At 51.0% G+C, this 12,740-nt stretch overlaps 3 protein-coding genes across 3 annotated transcripts; all 3 read right to left on the bottom strand.

Moving 5' to 3' along the window:
- Window positions 1-2,122: 2,122 nt before the first annotated feature.
- Window positions 2,123-7,108, bottom strand: TRUGW13939_06795 (uncharacterized protein; the record flags this gene model as incomplete). Its single annotated transcript, XM_035489942.1, has 1 exon — window positions 2,123-7,108. One exon carries the CDS (start codon window positions 7,106-7,108, stop codon window positions 2,123-2,125), a length of 4,986 nt encoding a protein of 1,661 aa, XP_035345835.1.
- A 1,487-nt stretch (window positions 7,109-8,595) lies between these two features.
- On the bottom strand, window positions 8,596-9,939 carry TRUGW13939_06794 (uncharacterized protein; the record flags this gene model as incomplete). Its single annotated transcript, XM_035489941.1, has 3 exons — window positions 8,596-9,633; window positions 9,799-9,849; window positions 9,904-9,939. 3 exons carry the CDS (start codon window positions 9,937-9,939, stop codon window positions 8,596-8,598), a joined length of 1,125 nt encoding a protein of 374 aa, XP_035345834.1.
- Window positions 9,940-10,903: 964 nt separating this feature from the next.
- Window positions 10,904-11,527, bottom strand: TRUGW13939_06793 (uncharacterized protein; the record flags this gene model as incomplete). The annotated part of the gene is made up of 2 exons (XM_035489940.1): window positions 10,904-11,077; window positions 11,234-11,527. 2 exons carry the CDS (start codon window positions 11,525-11,527, stop codon window positions 10,904-10,906), a joined length of 468 nt encoding a protein of 155 aa, XP_035345833.1.
- Between the last annotated feature and the right edge of the window lie 1,213 nt (window positions 11,528-12,740).

Raw genomic sequence — 12,740 nt, 5'->3', positions numbered from 1 at the left:
CTAACCCTAACCCTAACCCTAACCCTAACCCTAACCCTAACCCTAACCCTAACCCTAACCCTAACCCTAACCCTAACCCTAACCCTCCTTTTCCTTTCCCGTTCACTTCTCTCTTTCTCTTTTTTCTACTCCATATACTTGCCTCTCGCTGGGGTAACCACTGGATTATACTCCTCGCACCATCATTGGTAACCCTAACCCTGACCATGATCGACCCCTCTTCCTAACCCTGACCGACACCCTTTCCTTTTATTTTCCATTTCCCCGTCTTTTTCTTCTGCATCGATGCTGGTCCACACTCTTCGCGGTCTTTCTGACAACCCCGAATCTGGCCCCGTGCACCATCATTGGCAACCCTAACCCTGACCTTTTCCTTTTCTCTCCTTTTCTTTTCCTTTTCTTTTCCTTTTCTTTTCCTTTCCTTGTCTTTTTCCTGTTCTTTTCCATTCCTTTTCTGTTCTCTGTCTTTCCTTTTCCTTCCCTATTCTTTTTCTTTGCCTTTTCTGTCCCGTTCCTTTCTCTCTTATATTCCTTTTCCTTTGTTTACTTTTCCTCTCTTTCTCTGTCTTTTTCTGTTCTTTGTACTTTCGTCCTTCTCTTCTGGTTACTGTGTATAATAACCTTTTTGCCGGTAAAATCATGATATTGTACCTCTTATACCATCATTAATAACCTGAACCCTGACTCTCTCCATTCTATCTCTGGTACGATCATTGGTAATCCTAACCCTGACTGCACTGTATTACTACTTGGTCTGTTTTTCCATCCTTTCTGCCTTTCCTATCCTTCCTATCTTTTCGGCTTTTTTGCTTTATCTACTTTCTCTGTTGTTTCACTTCTGTCCTTTTTCTTTATTATATATAACTGCCTCTCGCTGGGATCACTGCCGGATTGTGCTCCTGGCACCATCATTGGTAACCTTAACCCTGACCTTTTCCTTTCCTTTTCCTGCCTGTCCGACCTTTCCTGCTCTTTCAACCTTTCTAATTTTTTCTGTCTTTCTGGTCTTTTCTACTTTTTATATTTTTCTTCCTGTTTGTGCTATTCCTATTCTTTCATTTCCGTCTTTCTTTTTTTCTATTATATATAATTGTTTCTCATGGGGATGACAACCGCATTGTGCCCCTTGCACCATCATTGGTAACCCTAACCCTGGCCACCATGGGCCCCTCTCCCTAACCCCAACCGATACGTCATCCTCTCTCTTTCCTTTTCATCTTCTCCTCTGCTTCTCCGAACTCGTCATGACACTCTGCCGTCTCCCCGATGATGCCTCAATTGGGCCCTGTGCACCATCATGGGTAACCCGAACCCTGGCCTTGGACAACGATGTCCCTCTTTGCAACACTCTCCTTTCCTTTCTTTCTGGTCTTGCCATTTCTTTTTCTCGCTTTCTTTTGGTATTCTGTTATATATATATTATCTATGTCGATCTGTGTATATATATATCACTCTCTTGATTCAATATTCAAAATATATATTCCTCGGACTGGTTTATATTGACATCTGTAAATATATATAATCACTGAATAATGCTTTTATTGATCTGGTAAAACCCCTGCTTCATGCGTGTATATTCTATGCCTTCCTATTGAACTTTCTGTCTCATCCATGTATATACCTGATCTGGGTTCTGATAATCTACCTGATCCTGATGCATCTATGCAAATATTTGGAACTGCCTTGACCGTCATGCGGGCCTATGCCTACAAACCTCTGCTTGACCGTCATGCGGGCCTATACCTACAAACCTCTGCTTGACCGTCATGCGGGCCAATGCCTACAAACCTCTGCTTGACCGTCATGCGGGCCTATACCTACAAACCTCTGCTTGACCGTCATGCGGGCCAATGCCTACAAACCTCTGCTTGACCGTCATGCGGGCCTATGCCTACAAACCTCTGCTTGACCGTCATGCGGGCCTATACCTACAAACCTCTGCTTGACCGTCATGCGGGCCAATGCCTACAAACCTCTGCTTGACCGTCATGCGGGCCTATGCCTACAAACCTCTGCTTGACCGTCATGCGGGCCAATGCCTACAAACCTCTGCTTGACCATCATACGGGCATTTTGTGCTTATGGAACCTCCTCTATTTCTATATTATTGTGGTGTATGTATCTACATATGGCTTATGATTGAATTGGAATCCTCACTGCTCTCGACATCTACCTGCATCGTATCGTCGACCCATGAACACATCCACGTCATCTCTTCTACCAACCCACTACGCTCCTCTCCACGTTTTCCAAACTTCCGCTGAAAATGACGAATCAACGCGGCCTGGTTCTCATGGGGGACCCCTCCCCCGGGCATCTGCGCCAACCGCCGCTCCCATGCTGGCTGGATCACCTCCCGCATCGGTCCATGCAACAACTGCGCCATGGTGTGCGCCGCCGTCTCCAAATATCGACATGCTTCTTTGGTACGCTGATATCCACCATGATCGACACGAACCCATCGTGGACATATCCACTGCGGCGAATGGCACTGAAAACATACCGCATAATCCTCATACCCGTTCCTCCCATCTTCGCGTTGATTCCCGGTCACCTTGCGGATGGTCTCCTCGATCCACGCCGCCGCCTGTTGGCCTTCGGCCCGGGGACATTGATACGTGAAATGCTCGCTGGGTGCCTCGTGCATCGCGCAAATCCGGCATCGTCCCACCCACCGGTCAAAATGCTCCCGGATGGAATCCACCGTTCGCGCCTCACGCTCGATGTGTGATCGTAATTGCTCCCATGGCTCGTTGTATCCTCTCCGCCGGGCATGCGGCATTGTCACCATGGTGAATGCCTCGCTTAACTTTCGTTTCGGGGACCGCGCCGGTGCCGGGACTGGTGATCTGGCCTGGACCTGAACCCGCCTGGCCGGTGATATGGCCGGGGTCTCACTCTGCGTGGTCGGTGATGTGGCCTGCGTCTCAACCGGTATGGCTGCCGCACAACATCCATCACACGCCGCTTCACCCTCCTCGCACTGCTGCCGCTGGTACCCATCCACCTCCCCATCCAAATATGGATCGAACACGCCTCGTCGACATGGCTGATCAATGTACCGCTGTACCTGCTCCAATGCCCGCAATGATCCCGCATCTCGATCGGTCACTGGGTCCCCCCATCCACCACCACTACCGTCCAAAACCATCACCGCCGTGCTGCCCTGCCCATCTCGCCCGGCACGCCCACTCTCCTGGGCATAATCCAACAACGATCGGGGACGCCCAACGTGGATCACACACCGGATGTCGGGGATATCGATGCCCATGCCTAATGCACTGGTGGCCACGATGACGCCGCTGGGCGTCTGTCGGAATGTGCTCAACATCCCGGCTCGATCAATCGTGTGGGAATGGTATGCACCGCATCCCAATGCCTCCGCGACCTGCTCCGTCTGGTGCCGGCTGTTGGCGTACACCACCACCTTGCCGGGCGAATATCGCGGGATCTCCTGTTCAATCCACGCCATGATGGCCGCTCCCACGTCACCACGTCGGCCATGCTCCTGCGGCCGCGCAATGCGGACCACCCGATATGCAATGTTGTGACGACTGGTACGCGCGCGGATCCAATGCACGGTGCTGGGGGGGAAATACATCCGCTGGCACAATCGCTCCTCGTCCTCTCGGGGCATCGTCGCCGTCAACAACAACATGGGGGCACGGTACCGGACCAACTGCCCCAACTGCGTCATCGACTTGCGGAAATCGTACTGGTCGTGCAATGCGATGTGGCATTCATCGATCACGATCCGGTCCAACTGGCCGGTGAACTGCTTGCGGTTTAAAAACGTGCTGAATGTTTCGTCACGTACGGCGGACTCGGGCGTGATTAACACAATCGATGCACCATCGGCGGGTTGCCGGTTGTTCCATGCGACACATTGAATGTCTAATTCCGCGCATCGACGCTGTAAATCATCTCGTAACGACACCAATGGGATGATAACGACCGTCGTGCCACCGCGGGCCATCCATGCCGGCAACATGAACAACAAACTCTTGCCACCACCGGTGGGCATCACGCCGATGACCGGGCTCTGTCCTTGGATCACGGCCTGCACAATCTGCTTCTGTGGCCCGCGAAATGCGGCGTCCGGTCCCATCATGTCGCGCAACGCCTGGTCGACATCCATGCGCTGCATCCGCTGCCACCGTTCCTCCCGGCTGCGCTGCGCCTCGTCCGTGAACCACGATGTGCTGGATGCTGGGGGCGCGCTAAATGGATCGGCATCCGGGTCGGACGGCGGCTGGCATGATGCAAACCCTAACCATGTATGCCAATCCTGACTGCTACCACGATATCGTTCTCGCATGGACGCCATGGCGCCAAACAACTCGCGGCTCTCCCGGGCGTATATGCCACCGGCCGTGTGTGGATCATGCCCGGCCTGACGATCGGCGGCATCGGCCAACAATTGCACCTCGTCCATGGCCTCGGGGTCGTCTCCATCATCCGCCGCAAATCGATATTTGTTGCGTAAATACCGCCGGCTGATGGCAATCGCAACCTCACGATATGATGCAATGTGCAATGATTGACCGCGCAATCCCATGGCACTCTCGCGCTGCAATATGTGTCGTAATCGTTCGGAATTCCATTTCGCTTGGTGTGGGTGGGCGGTCCAAATATGGCTGGACACCTGGTCCCGTTGATATATATTTCCACTGACCACCCGCTCGAACGGCTGCACCAACCACAAATACCACACTAATAACTCACCCACCTCGCGTGGTAAATATCGATGGATGATCTTAACGTCGCCGCTCAATTGGTAACCCTTGTGGTACTGCGCGACCAATACCACCATGCCATCCTCGATAAACATATTACGGATCCCACCCATGGGACTGTTCTCGTGCCGGATGCTCAACAACTCGGGGGCCCGCGCCGGTTGACCCCATGTGAACTGGATGGCCACCAACAACTTCTCTAAAAACGCAGTGATCCGGTTCTGATACGCCATCCATCGCGCCGGATGAAACCCTTGCCCGTCGGCCTGGATGAATCGACGCCGCACGGCTGGGTCCTGACGGATTCGATGCCACATCCAATGCTCCCCATCCACGGGCCATTGCGTTCGGGTGTCCTGTAAAAAACTCCATCGTGCCTGGTTATTGCTGGGGTCGTCATACAAACGGTCCCATGGAATGGCTGGCACGGCGTCGGACGGGCATCCTAATATGTCGTCGATCAATATCCGCCGCGCGTCCTGGACCACCGCGTGCACCATGCCACGAAACTCATTCATGGTGAACTGCCGGTCCTTATAACATAACTCGTCCCCATTCTGCCACTGTACATGGCCGGCGCTGGTCGTGTTGTAATGGATCTTCAACCCATATGTGCGCAAATCCAACATCCATTGCGTGGGGCCTTGCGATCCGCGCACCATGAACCGATCCATCATCTGGGTCACCCACTGCAAACATCCTTTGCGGCCTGGCGAACTGGGTGGCGGCGATCCACCATATGCGCTGTCCCAATCCGTGTGGTCCATGGAACTGGGCAACTCGGCCGCATCCTCCTCCTCGGGCTCGTCACTCAATTCGACGGCTTTCTTCACCACCATGAACCGCGCGACCTTGATCACTCGCGATAAAATGGGCGGGTAATCCTCGGGCGTACGGAAACCGCCCTCACGAACCCCCAATACGGCTGCGGCACACACTAATGCGCTGTCGTACTCCCGTCGGGTGATGCGCTGGTTCAACAATTCGATGCAAAAATCCAAACACGCCCGCTCCACGGGGCTCAATGGCGGCACGGTGATGTTGCTGGCTTCCTCCTCATTCTCCGGGGGGCGCTCAATATCAAATATGGCATCCACATCAACCGTTCTCCCCATGGCCGTCTCCTCCATCGTCTTCTCTATCCCGTCACTCCTATCATTGAAAAAATCGGGTTCGTTGCTGTCCACGGACAACGAATCAATCGACATGGTGTCTCTCTCCTCCTCCTCCTCCTCCTCCTCCTCCCCCTCCTCTTCCTCCTCTTCCTCCACCCACGGTGCCCGCGTGGCCCCGGATCGCGTGATCACCTTACCCTTGCTCACCTGGCGGGTGGGTGGAATCCGCACCGCGTCGACCAACCGCTCCCATGCCATGCGCTGTCGTCGCGTGAATCGATACGGGGGACTGGTCCACTCGTGCGGCTGCTGCGTACGCCAAAAAAACATCAACATCTCCTGCCACGGCCGCACCTGCTTCACGATTGACTCCTCATCCTGGTACGCCTCTAACGGGGTGTACCGCGTCTGATGCTGCTCGGTCCGGATGGCTTCCAACCGCACAAACACCCCAATCTGGTGAATCACGGACAACTGGCTGATCGTGGCCAACCGCGCCATGGCCGTCCAAATGGCGTGGGCTTCCGGCTCGATGGACGGCTGGCCGTCGATATCCGCGGGGGGTGGGCTCACACTCTGTATCAAATCGGGGATGTCGAACTCCCCCAAATACTTCACCCACTCGGTTCGCCGTAACCACGGGTTGGCCTCGTCGACCTGGCCGGCCTGGATCTTCCGATCCGCGGCCTCCTGCACGCTGCGCCAATGCGCCTGCATGTTCTGGATTAACGTCTCGCACGCATCACCGTCGGGGGCCACGGCTTCATCCGTCTCGGGAATAATCGCAAAATACTGCGAGTTGGCCTTGACGGGAAACAACCGCTGGCATTGAACGGGACGGCATGCCTGGTCCTGCTCGTGCTGAATCTGTTTCTGCTCCATGTGGGTGGGCTGTCCGATCTTTCGGGTCCGGGACCACTGATGATGCTTGATCCAATGCTGCCGCATGGTGGGCATGGTAGTGCATATGTATTGGCACGAATGGGAACTCAATTGACATCGATATCCATCAACGGGCGCGACCAACTGTTGGATCGCTGTGGTCCGGGTGGCCGGGATATTCAACTCGATCGGGTCATGCGCGATGTTGGGCCATGTACGAACATCATCGGCCAATGTGACGCGCATGGTGGTGGACACATAACGGTGCGCGCGACGCAAATGCGTTTCAATCTGGCTGGGCCACACGGCATGGCGACACTCCCGGCATACCACAATGGGAAACTCCTCTAGTTGCTCGAAAAACGTGTTATACATGATGATAATAATGAATTGCCCTGGTAAATGTGATAAATACTAATGCTATCTATAATGGTAATGGTAATCTGTAGTATGGACAATATATGATTATATATAACCATGCCCTAATACGTCGGAACCCCTGACGATCCGTCATGGCGCGCACGCGATATATCCTGGCCACTAGCGCCCGTCGCACCCCAACCAAAACAACCTGAAAAACCCGTCCTTTTCAATTAACCACGACAGCGGCACGATAACTTGAATATCGCTCATTCTCCGGTGACGAGCGATTTAATGGTATGAAAATAACTGGTCCAATTTTGAGGGCGATCAGGCGACAAAACCTGATTGTAGTCTACAAAAGTTCGTGATTGTAGTCTATGACACTAACCCTAGATTTAACTAGCAAAAATAACCCTAAAATAGAGTTTGTGATTGTAGTACAGTTCACTACACTCAGGTATTTTGGTTAGAGTTTGTGATTGTAGTACAGTTCACTACACTCAGGTATTTTGGTTAGGGTCGTCTCCATCATCCACCACAAATCGATATTTGTTGCGTAAATACCGCCAGCTGATAACAATCACAACCTCATAATATAATACAATATGCAATAATTAACCACACAATCCCATAGCACTCTCGCGCTGCAATATATATCGTAATCGTTTGGAATTCCATTTCACTTGGTGTAGGTGGGCAGTCCAAATATAGCTGGACACCTAGTCCCATTGATATATATTTCCACTAACCACCTGCTCGAACGGCTGCACCAACCATAAATACCACACTAATAACTCACCCACCTCGCGTGGTAAATATCGATGGATAATCTTAACGTCGCCGCTCAATTAATAACCCTTGTGGTACTGCACGACCAATACCACCATGCCATCCTTGATAAATATATTACGGATCCCACCCATGGGACTGTTCTTATGCCGGATGCTCAACAACTCAGAAGCCTGCGCCGGTTGACCCTATATAAACTAGATAGCCACTAACAACTTCTCTAAAAACACAGTAATCCGGTTCTGATACGCCATCCATCATGCCAGATAAAACCCTTGCCTATCAGCCTAGATGAATCGACGCTGTACAGCTAGGTCCTAACAGATTCGATACCATATCCAATGCTCCCTATCCACAGGCCATTGCGTTTAGATGTCCTGTAAAAAACTCTATCATATCTAGTTATTACTGGGGTCGTCATACAAACAGTCCTATAGAATAGCTAGTACAGCATCAGACGGGCATCCTAATATATTATTGATCAATATCTGCCACATATCCTAGACCACCATATACACCATGCCACGAAACTTATTCATAGTAAACTGCCAGTCCTTATAATATAACTCATCCCCATTCTACTACTATACATAGCCGGTGCTGGTCATATTGTAATAAATCTTTAATCCATATATACGCAAATCCAACATCCATTATATGGGGCCTTGCGATCCACGCACCATAAACTGATCCATCATCTGGGTCACCCACTACAAACATCCTTTGCGGCCTGGCGAACTAGGTGGCGGTGATCTACTATATACGCTGTCCCAATCTATGTAGTCCATAGAACTGGGCAACTCAGCTATATCCTCCTCCTTAGGCTCGTCACTCAATTCGACGGCTTTCTTCACTACCATGAACCGCGCGACCTTGATCACTCGCGATAAAATAGATGGGTAATCCTCAGGTATATGGAAACCACCCTCACGAACTCCTAATACAGCTACGGCACACACTAATACACTATTGTACTCCTGTCGAGTAATGCGCTGGTTCAACAATTCGATGCAAAAATCCAAACACGCCCGCTCTATGGGGCTCAATGGTGGCATGGTGATGTTGCTGGCTTCCTCCTCATTCTCCGGGGGGCGCTCAATATCAAATATGGCATCCATATTAACTGTTCTCCCTATAGCTATCTCCTCCATCGTCTTCTCTATCCCGTCACTCCTATCATTGAAAAAATCGGGTTCGTTGCTGTCCACAGACAACGAATCAATCGACATGGTGTCTCTCTCCTCCTCCTCCTCCTCCTCCTCCTCCTCCTCCTCCTCCTCCTCCTCCTCCTCCTCCTCCTCCTCCTCCTCTTCCTCCTCTTCCTCCACCCACGGTACCCGCGTGGCCCCGGATCGCGTGATCACCTTACCCTTGCTCACCTGGCGGGTGGGTGGAATCCACACCACGTCGACCAACCGCTCCCATGCCATGCGCTGTCGTCGCGTGAATCGATACGAGGGACTAGTCCACTCGTGCGGCTGCTGTGTACGCCAAAAAAACATCAACATCTCCTGCCACAGCCACACCTGCTTCACAATTAACTCCTCATCCTGGTACACCTCTAACAGAGTGTACCGCGTCTGATGCTGCTCAATCCAGATAACTTCCAACCACACAAACACCCCAATCTGGTGAATCACGGACAACTGGCTGATCATGGCCAACCACACCATAGCCGTCCAAATAGCGTGGGCTTCCAGCTCAATAGATGGCTGGCCATCAATATCCGCAGGAGGTAAGCTCACACTCTATATCAAATCAGAGATGTTGAACTCCCCCAAATACTTCACCCACTCGGTTCACCATAACCACGGGTTGGCCTCATCAACCTGGCCAGCCTAAATCTTCCGATCCGCAGCCTCCTACACGCTGCGCCAATGCGCCTGCATATTCTAGATTAACATCTCACACACATCACCGTCGGGGGCCACAGCTTCATCCATCTCAGGAATAATCGCAAAATACTGCGAGTTAGCCTTGACGGGAAACAACCGCTGGCATTGAACAGAACAGCATACCTGGTCCTGCTCGTGCTGAATCTGTTTCTGCTCCATGTAGGTGGGCTATCCAATCTTTCAGGTCCGGGACCACTGATGATGCTTAATCCAATGCTGCCACATAATAGGCATAGTAGTGCATATATATTGGCACGAATAGGAACTCAATTAACATCGATATCCATCAACAGGCACGACCAACTGTTAGATCACTGTGGTCCAGGTGACCAGGATATTCAACTCAATCAGATCATGCGCGATGTTAGGCCATGTACAAACATCATCGGTCAATGTGATGCGCATGGTGGTGGACATATAACGGTGCACGCGACGCAAATGCGTTTCAATCTGGCTGGGCCACATGGCATAGCGACACTCCCGGCATACCATAATAAGAAACTCCTCTAGTTGCTCGAAAAACGTGTTATACATGATGATAATAATGAATTGCTTTGGTAAATGTGATAAATACTAATGCTATCTATAATGGTAATGGTAATCTGTAGTATAGACAATATATAATTATATATAACTATGTCCTAATACGTTGGAACCCCTGACGATCTGTCATGGCGCGCACGTGATATATCCTGGCCACTAGCGCCTGTCGTACCCCAACCAAAACAACCTGAAAAACCTGTCCTTTTTAATTAACCACAACAACGGTATGATAACTTGAATATCGCTCATTCTCCGGTGACGAGCGATTTAATGGTATGAAAATAACTGGTTTAATTTTGAGGGCGATCAGGCGACAAAACCTGATTGTAGTCTATAAAAGTTTGTGATTGTAGTCTATGACACTAACCCTAGATTTAACTAGCAAAAATAACCCTAAAATAGAGTTTGTGATTGTAGTACAGTTCACTACACTCAGGTATTTTGGTTAGAGTTTGTGATTGTAGTACAGTTCACTACACTCAGGTATTTTGGTTAGAGTTTGTGATTGTAGTACAGTTCACTACACTCAGGTATTTTGGTTAGGGCCTTGCGATCCGCGCACCATGAACCAATCCATCATCTAGGTCACCCACTGCAAACATCCTTTGCGGCCTGGCGAACTAGGTAGCGGCGATCCACCATATACGCTGTCCCAATCCGTATAGTCCATGGAACTGGGCAACTCAGCCACATCCTCCTCCTCGGGCTCGTCACTCAATTCAACGGCTTTCTTCACCACCATGAACCGCGCGACCTTGATCACTCGCGATAAAATAGGCGAGTAATCCTCGGGCGTACGGAAACCGCCCTCACAAACCCCCAATACAGCTGCGGCACACACTAATGCGCTGTCATACTCCCATCAAATGATGCGCTGGTTCAACAATTCAATGCAAAAATCCAAACACACCCGCTCCACAGGGCTCAATGGCGGCACAGTGATATTACTGGCTTCCTCCTCATTCTCCGGGGGGCGCTCAATATCAAATATAGCATCCACATCAACCGTTCTCCCCATAGCCGTCTCCTCCATCGTCTTCTCTATCCCGTCACTCCTATCATTGAAAAAATCGGGTTCGTTACTGTCCACGGACAACGAATCAATCAACATGGTATCTCTCTCCTCCTCCTCCTCCTCCTCCTCCTCCCCCTCCTCTTCCTCCTCTTCCTCCACCCACGGTGCCCGCGTGGCCCCGGATCGCATGATCACCTTACCCTTGCTCACCTAGCAGATGGGTGGAATCCGCACCGCGTCAACCAACCGCTCCCATACCATACGCTGTCGTCGCATAAATCGATACAAAGGACTGGTCCACTCGTACAGCTGCTGCGTACGCCAAAAAAACATCAACATCTCCTACCACGGCCGCACCTGCTTCACAATTAACTCCTCATCCTAATACGCCTCTAACAGGGTGTACCGCGTCTAATGCTGCTCAGTCCAGATGGCTTCCAACCGCACAAACACCCCAATCTGGTGAATCACGGACAACTGGCTGATCGTAGCCAACCACGCCATAGCCGTCCAAATGGCGTGGGCTTCCGGCTCAATAGACGGCTGGCCATCGATATCCGCGGGGGGTAGGCTCACACTCTATATCAAATCGGGGATGTCGAACTCCCCCAAATACTTCACCCACTCGGTTCGCCGTAACCACGGGTTGGCCTCGTCGACCTGGCCAGCCTGGATCTTCCGATCCGCGGCCTCCTGCACGCTGCGCCAATGCGCCTGCATATTCTAGATTAACGTCTCGCACGCATCACCATCGGGGGCCACAGCTTCATCCGTCTCGGGAATAATCGCAAAATACTGCGAGTTGGCCTTAACAGGAAACAACCGCTGGCATTGAACGGGACAGCATGCCTAATCCTGCTCATACTGAATCTGTTTCTGCTCCATGTGGGTAGGCTGTCCAATCTTTCAGATCCAGGACCACTGATAATGCTTGATCCAATACTGCCACATAATAGGCATGGTAGTGCATATATATTAGCACGAATAGGAACTCAATTGACATCAATATCCATCAACAAACGCGACCAACTGTTGGATCACTATGGTCCGGATAGCCGGGATATTCAACTCAATCAGATCATGCGCGATATTAGGCCATGTACAAACATCATCGGCCAATGTGACGCACATGATAGTAGACACATAACGGTGCGCGCAACGCAAATGCGTTTCAATCTAGCTAGGCCACACGGCATGGCGACACTCCCGGCATACCACAATAGGAAACTCCTCTAGTTACTCGAAAAACGTGTTATACATGATGATAATAATGAATTGCCCTGGTAAATGTGATAAATACTAATGCTATCTATAATAGTAATGGTAATCTGTAGTATGGACAATATATGATTATATATAACCATGCCCTAATACGTCAGAACCCCTGACGATCCGTCATGGC

Source organism: Talaromyces rugulosus, chromosome III (genome assembly GCF_013368755.1).
Source record: "Talaromyces rugulosus chromosome III, complete sequence".
Lineage (NCBI taxonomy): Eukaryota > Fungi > Ascomycota > Eurotiomycetes > Eurotiales > Trichocomaceae > Talaromyces > Talaromyces rugulosus.
This window is presented reverse-complemented; position numbering and strand designations above follow the sequence as displayed.